This window comes from Kryptolebias marmoratus, linkage group LG7, assembly GCF_001649575.2.
Source record: "Kryptolebias marmoratus isolate JLee-2015 linkage group LG7, ASM164957v2, whole genome shotgun sequence".
Taxonomy (NCBI): Eukaryota; Metazoa; Chordata; class Actinopteri; order Cyprinodontiformes; family Rivulidae; genus Kryptolebias; species Kryptolebias marmoratus.
This window is the reverse complement of record NC_051436.1, coordinates 21,603,894-21,611,193: the sequence shown is the minus strand read 5'-3', so window position 1 is coordinate 21,611,193 and position 7,300 is coordinate 21,603,894. Positions and strand designations below refer to the sequence as shown.

At 38.4% G+C, this 7,300-nt stretch overlaps 1 protein-coding gene across 1 annotated transcript; it reads right to left on the bottom strand.

Moving 5' to 3' along the window:
• Positions 1-1,881: 1,881 nt before the first annotated feature.
• LOC108245277 (suppressor protein SRP40) lies at positions 1,882-5,873 on the bottom strand. Its single transcript, XM_017432037.3, has 7 exons — positions 5,718-5,873; positions 5,565-5,624; positions 3,320-3,433; positions 2,845-2,886; positions 2,662-2,691; positions 2,461-2,592; positions 1,882-2,355 (listed from the first exon to the last, which is right to left on the bottom strand). The coding sequence occupies exons 1-7, from the start codon at positions 5,769-5,771 to the stop codon at positions 2,080-2,082; spliced, it is 708 nt and encodes a 235-aa protein (XP_017287526.1). The 5' UTR covers positions 5,772-5,873; the 3' UTR covers positions 1,882-2,079.
• Between the last annotated feature and the right edge of the window lie 1,427 nt (positions 5,874-7,300).

Genomic DNA, 7,300 nt, shown 5'->3' with positions numbered 1-7,300 from the left:
ATCTAACACTGAATTAGTGTTAGTAAGTGTTAAATTATTAACTCCAGCAGATTTGATATTTGACACTTTATAAGAGTTAAGGTACAAACTCTCCAAAAAGAGTTAAATTAACACTTTCTGGTGTGGACCCATATAGACACTTGAAAAGTGTTGAAATCAAATCTGACAGTGTTAATCTGGGCCTCCTGGATTTGCTGTGAATAGTTCTATTTTTAAAAAGGAGAGATAACCTGTGCATAAAGCACAACAATGGCAGAGTGAAGATGGACAGAGAGTGGAAACTTAAAAAGGCTTGGAATGGTTAGCAGAGAGGTGACACCTGGGGCTAATGACAACTGGGAACAGGTGAGTGTGGGCAGGGCAGGAGCTGAGGAGTAGCTGGAAAACAGGAAGGCACAGGTAAGAAACTGAACTCTAAGGCTCGCTCCCAATACTCGCACTACACCTTACGCCCCTCTATGAAGTGTATTTTAAGAAGGTGCCAGTACGATTTTAAAAGTACAGTTTAGGTATTTTTGTTTCCCAAAGTCATTGCAGGAGATATTTGGCTGTTCAAATGTGTTTTGTTCTGACTTGTTGAATACGGAGCAAAGTGTGATAGTATTCACACATGTACAGCAGAGTGAAATAATAATTATTTCAATACTTTACATTTGAAATCTGCTTTATTTGTGACAGACGCAGCTTGCTCTGTCACCACTGCCATATTTCTGCCATTTAATTCGAAACTCTTTATTTATCAATAAAGACGATTGAAAAAGCCGAAGGGCGGATGTAGCACACAAAGGGGGCGGGGCTAAAGAGCACTCCTGGGAATTGGGACACACTCAAACCCTTCAGCATGAACGCGCATTTGAAGGACATGAAGGTGGAACGAGGGTGCAAGTGCGAGTATTGGGACAGGGCCTAAGAAATGCACGGAAGAGGATGAGGGCCGTGGTGAACCCCCAAAAATCCCGCCTCCAACTTCCTCCCAAATATAATTCCGATATATATATAATATTACACAGTGGCCCTAAGTCTCTCATTGATTCTATTGCATTTCAACTCAGCATATCTTCTTCAGAACTGGAAATAAAAGGTTTGTTCAATTTGTCATATCTCCTCCTTAGAACAACGTAAAATATAAAAATTGATGTGTGATTATGGGCGGATGCTTTTGACATCTGATGATCCAAATCAGAAATGATTTCAGTGTAACGTTTTTGCTGAATTACTATTTGTAAGAGCCTTACTTTCTACTCTGGATTTCTGTCTGCCTGTTTTATTAAGACTGCTATCAGGGAGTGAGACAGGTGTGTAGTTATCATGCTGATCTTTAAGAGCCACTGGGAGCAGTTTTAACATTTATTCTGATCTTGGTTCTGTTTACTCTTTTACAGCTTATACATTAAAACTGGAATTTTGTCAATACTACAGATACAGATGCATTGGCATCCCTTAAATTTCTTCAGTATTTAAGTAGATTTTTGACTTTCATTTTGAAAAAAAAAAATCCTCTACAGATTGATGGAAAAATGAGTTTTGTTTTATCCTGAAGCTTCACATGATGTTCATATAGAAGATATTTCAAATTAGATCTAGAATTTGTCAGGTATTTGCTCTCCAGTGCCCTCACAGTCCACATAAAACTTATGTTAAATTGTTGTAAATGTCTGTGACCACATAGTGGTGGAGTTTTGTTGGTGACTTGTCAGGATTCCAGAAAACCTAAAAAACAAAGTCAGGCATGCATGTTGCTCTGACTGTGATATAAATTGTTCAGTGTTGAAAGAAACAAAAGTGTTGTGAATAGTGAGATTTCCCATTGTTCTTTTTAAAATTTAGAAATGTATCCTTTTATTCACCTTTATCAGAGCAGAAATTCTGAAATTCACTTCCTTGTTTTTATTTAAAACACTTTATTTAAAAGATTTTATAAAGCAGTGTCTGTAAATATCTATCATCAGGCTATTGATTATTGGTGAAATACACATGTTTCATGTGACCTAAGAAGAATAAAATCTCACACAGCTACATGATGAACTACATGGTCTATATGATCAAATAAATGTTCAGGACAGGGAGGTGTGGTCCTCGTTATAATGCCAGCTCAAGCCCAGCTTCATCACCATGGTAACCTGGAAGCTGATAGGTCAACCCATGAGCTCCCTCCATGCTGTCATCTGACAAATATGGAAACCCATTGATCTTTTCTTTATCGGCCTCAGCTTCATCCCCTGCTTCCACTTGTTCTCTGGCTCCGCCCACATGATCTATAGACACGTCCCCTTCCACAAGATCTCCACCCACTTCAGTGATCTGTGTAGTTTCTGCGTTTGGACTCAGGAGGTGGTGAAAGGTGTGTAAAACAGCCTGTGGGAGGGGGTCAAGTGACATTGTTTTTAGATGGACAAGAATAGAGAGGAAAAGGAGGAATTTGACTGGATGATATGACTGAATCATGTGATAATGTGTCACCTTGTCTTGACCCTCCATATCTTTAGCGTGCCCATCTGTCTGAACGGCCCTCTGTCCCAGTAAAACCGGTTCACTCAGCTGCATATTGGTGCTGCTGCTGCTCTGACTGGTAGGCAGAAGGCCCTCTGCACTCTGACACATGAATACAGTTACAGTCATGTCAATATTCATATAAACTTTATTTAAAATTAGACTGCTCACCTCCTGAGACAAGTCCAACTGCTCAGCTGCCTGCAACAAATGAGGACATTAGGGAAACAACATGTCATCACATACACAGTTCCTAATTTTTTGATTCAAAGAACAATTTTTTTGATCCAAGAGGTGAAATCTACAACAAGAGTATAGGGCTCATTAGACCAGAACCTGTGTGTGTGTGGTTACCGTGTTTTCCAGCTTCTGTGGTTCTTTCATCAGTTGAAAACTCTATAAAAAAAGTTTGTAAGTTTAGTTTTTTTTACTAAACTCAGATTGGTCACTTCATTGGGGGCGGCAGTGGCTCAGGGGTTAGGGGTTTGTCTTGTGATGGACCAAATCTCTGTGATCTTTTTTCTGCAGACAGTAAAAATCAAGGTTTGAGCCCCCAGCAGCCAAGCAACACCCCACCCTGCAACTTCTTCTTTATCAGGCAATTACAGAAAATGCTCGTCTTTGTATACAATGTGTCAGTTCGCTACTGTATACATTGACCAGTAACAGTGTTTGAAACTAAATGTGTAATTTCCATTGTTAGTTTACTTCATTTTATATATATACACATTTTTACTGCAGCAGTTATTTGACCACAAAGCTCAACTGCATGACCAGACCTTGTTAATGGTATTTTAATAATTTAGGATTTACATGTCTCAATTCTGACCTTTGAACTCTGGCTGGACTCAGAAGAATCTGATGATGATGAAGAGGAGGAGGAGGATGATGATGATGATGAAGAGGAAGTTCTCTGCTGAGGGGGGTCAGGAGAGGGAGTAATCTGTAGAGAAACATCAGATTAGGATTGATAAACTAACAGCTACTTAAAGCGAGGCCAGTATCGAAGTGCAATATGATGTAATATTGCAAGGTTGTTTACATAAAATTTTATGCTAATTTACAAGTGCAAACAGCAACAGCAACTAGCTGTAGCACTTTAAATGCAGCCTGGAATATCATATTTCTGCCAGAATAACAGCATAATTTAAAAGGTACGTAAATGGATGTAAAAGTTTATATGATAGTGCTTACATTCATCACTAGAAAATTTGTGAGTTTGGAGTTGCTTTAAATCAGCAGCTTAGACTTAGCTTATCAGTCCCGGCAGAATTAAACTATATTTCTCCAAACTGAGGTCATTCAAAGATCTATCTATACTAGATATGATAGTAATTCTTCACAATCTTTCCACAGAACCACACTTCAAAGGATCTCAACTGTCCTTTTAATTTTGAATCCCACCGATAATTCGATGGTAAGTCCTAATCTCAGGAAAAGGTTTCCTGTTTTGGTATGAATTTAAACTCTGAGCTTCTCAGATGGTTCACTGTGCTGTTAATGATTCTCTGTCTCAGGTATTTGTGTTCAGTTTGAGGCCTTATCTCTGCCATCCACAGCATAACAACTGTCCTTCAGACAGAGCCATTTTAAGATCAACATCGGTAACATCCCTCCAAGAGTCTTTAACATTTATCAGTCCCTCCCGGATTTCTCGGGCATTTTTTGTGATTGTTGTGGGCAAAAATGCCTGATTTCGCGGGGCATTTTCCTAAAAGTTGCGATTTTTAAAAATTAAAACCAATAAAAAACCATTACTTTTAATATATAAACCAAAAATACTGACTAGTTTTGTAAGATAATTACCAACAAACATTGACATTATCAAAAGGTGCTTTATTTGAGAACTTTGATAGCTTCTAAACTGACATTCATTCTGGATTGTGCAGACACAAAGTGTTTGTCGATGCGTTTATGTTCCATGATTACACTGCAGGACGTGCAAAACAGCTTCCCCCCCACTCTCCTGCAGCTGGGGAGGAAACTGGTTTGCGACCGCAGTGAAGTTAGTTTTAAGTTGGATATTGGATATTCGCGCTCCGCGGAGTTAGCGGCGTGTTCACGGCGTGTTTTGCTGAAATTTTTGTGACCAAATGTGAAGCATTAGCGCACATTTTGGGTTCAGTCGCTGCTCCTGCACGCTCCCGGCATTCTGATGTTAACAGGAAGTGACGTCACATCTCTTCTTCGTGAGTTATTTGGGGTTATTTTGGTTAAAGTTGCTGTGTTTTGGGCAAAGTTGGGCAAAGTTGCACAAAGTTGCGATTTCGCTGGGTTTGCTTGATTTTGTGTTAATAGTTGCGATTGTAACATCGCGAAATCCTGGAGGGTCTGACTTATAGAAATCAAAGAGTCACTTAATACACTGAAACATATGCACCATATGCAACCTGGATCTATCATATATAACATCACTTCATCTGCAAAAATATATACTCTGAGGGACAGATTTGCTCTGTTTTGCCTGTATGGAAACATGTAGCTAACATTTTTTTCAGATTTGTGAAAAAGAATTTCCCTATAGAGAAATATGTTGGAAAACCCAATCAAGGCATTTTTTTTTTTGAAGATGATAAGCTTATAGCATAGTTGGCATGCTTGGTCAAAATACAACAATGTTCCCCTAGCATATTAAACATGCTGTGAACTAACGCTTGTGGCATTTAATTATGACATCAACTATAGGTTAAAATAGTGCATCCTTTAAAGATGTACCCTTAATCTCTTAATATCTGTCAAAGAAAAGTTTAGATCAATTTTAGTTACAAAATCAGCATTCACTTTTGTAAACTAGCAAAAAGACAGTATAAAACTTGTTTTAACTTTTTAGGAGATTAAAAAACTTAGTGTTAATGAATATATTTTAGATTTTTTGTTTTCGTTTGATGACATCCAGTGTCAAATTGGCATGGTAAAAAGAGCCACTTTTTGGCCCTCAGGCCATATTTTGTCCATGTGTGACATAAATGTCCTCTTTGGCCCTCTTTGTTTGTTTGCTTTATTACAAACCCCAAACATCATTAGGATGTAAAAGGTTTTAGTTCAATTTCTGTGTTTAAAGGTGTCAAACTCACGGCTGTTTGGGGCAGTTGTTGTTGCAGGATGAGCTGAAGGCCACCATATTTTCCTGCTAGCTGCAAACATAAACATACAAACAGATTTGCAGCTTATTGATCAACTTCACTTCTAATAAAATAATCAGATGATTAATAGGAATCCATTCTTACCAATGCAGCCTGGTTCTGATCCAGCAGACTGACAATGATCAGAAACATCCACATCCTGGTTTGAACGAAGAGCAGCTGGTTAGGCCTGGTTTTGAAACTGCTTCTGCAGGCTCTTGAGGGGGTCTGGCCTGATTTAGGTCTTTTATTGTGTGTATGACAGGAAGTAAGCTGTCATCATGTGACCTTCTGTTTCTGCCCCCCTCCTACTGATGATCCACCCATCAACCAAAATGACACAAACAACAACAAGCTGATTTACAAGCTGTGTCTGGGTTCTGGTTCTGGTCTGTGTTAGGTTGTTCATCATCACACAGTCGGAGAGTCAGTCAGGATTCATTTTTCATCATATTTGAGGAGTAAACATCAGTTTAATGTTGCAGCTTGAAGTGGACCCAGACCAGTTTTTAGACTTTTCTAGGACTTAAAATCAATCCAACACCACCGGACAAGAGAGTCTGCAGAAAGTTAGAACTCCAAACTCCTGGTCCTGCCTGGATGAGATCCACTTCCAACAAGATCCAGATGCTTCACAGTTTGACACATTTACAGCTTTCTCCATCACTTCTGAGATTGGGCTTCTTTTTGTAATCCAAAAGTTTAAATCAGGAAACAGTTCACAGATTTGATTCAAATTAAAGTTTACTTGGTTTCTTTTTCCTCAAGGTTAAAAAATGCACCTTTAGCTTCTATGACTTTTAGATTGTCGTTTCCATCTTACAACATGAGCTTGAAAACAGAATGAATAAGGATAAAACTGTCAGATGTCATTTAAACTCCAGAGGTATCTGTTGTTTAAAACAAAAACTACAGACAGACACAATTGTGTTACTGAATGATTTGAAACAACAGATTTATTAGTCAAAACTTATATTAATTGTTGGTGTTGACTGTACCTTCTGTGGTCAGTGTTGTAAATTGTTTTGCAGCAATGGAGTTACATGTATTTTAAACAGATAGTTCAGATCTTTAGAAGTAGGGCGCCATGAAAGGGTTTGAAAAATTTCATATCTTACCTGTCGTAGATAGCTCTTTGAACAACCTCAATTTGGAGAAATGGAGTCTCATTCTAACTGGATCAACAAGCTAACACCTAAAGACACTAAACTGGATTTCATTGTGGTTCTTATGAACACTGTTTAGAAACCGTTTTCACATTACATGATCATGAGTATTTACAAGTACAAATAACAGCATCAGTCAACTGTAGCACTTTTGGTTCAGCCTTGGGTACTTGCAGCAGGAAAATGATGATATTTCTAGTGGAATAAGCAAAATTAACAGCAATGTAAAGGTTTATAAAACAGGGTTTGCATAACCAATGACATTTTTGAGACTGCAGTTGTTTTAAGACATCAGTAATCTACTTTGGTCTCAGTTCACTCAGACCAGCCAGAATTAAACTAAATTTCTCTAAATTTAGGTCATTTAGCCCTATTGAAGCCCTCTTAACTGAAGAGAGGAATCTGACCCGAAGGCCACAGGATGGTTAAAGACAGTAGCTGCTCCTGAGCATATATATCTGTTGGCAGACATTTGTTTCCTGAATCTCTAACCCCACAAATTTTACAATTTGGGCAGCAGTG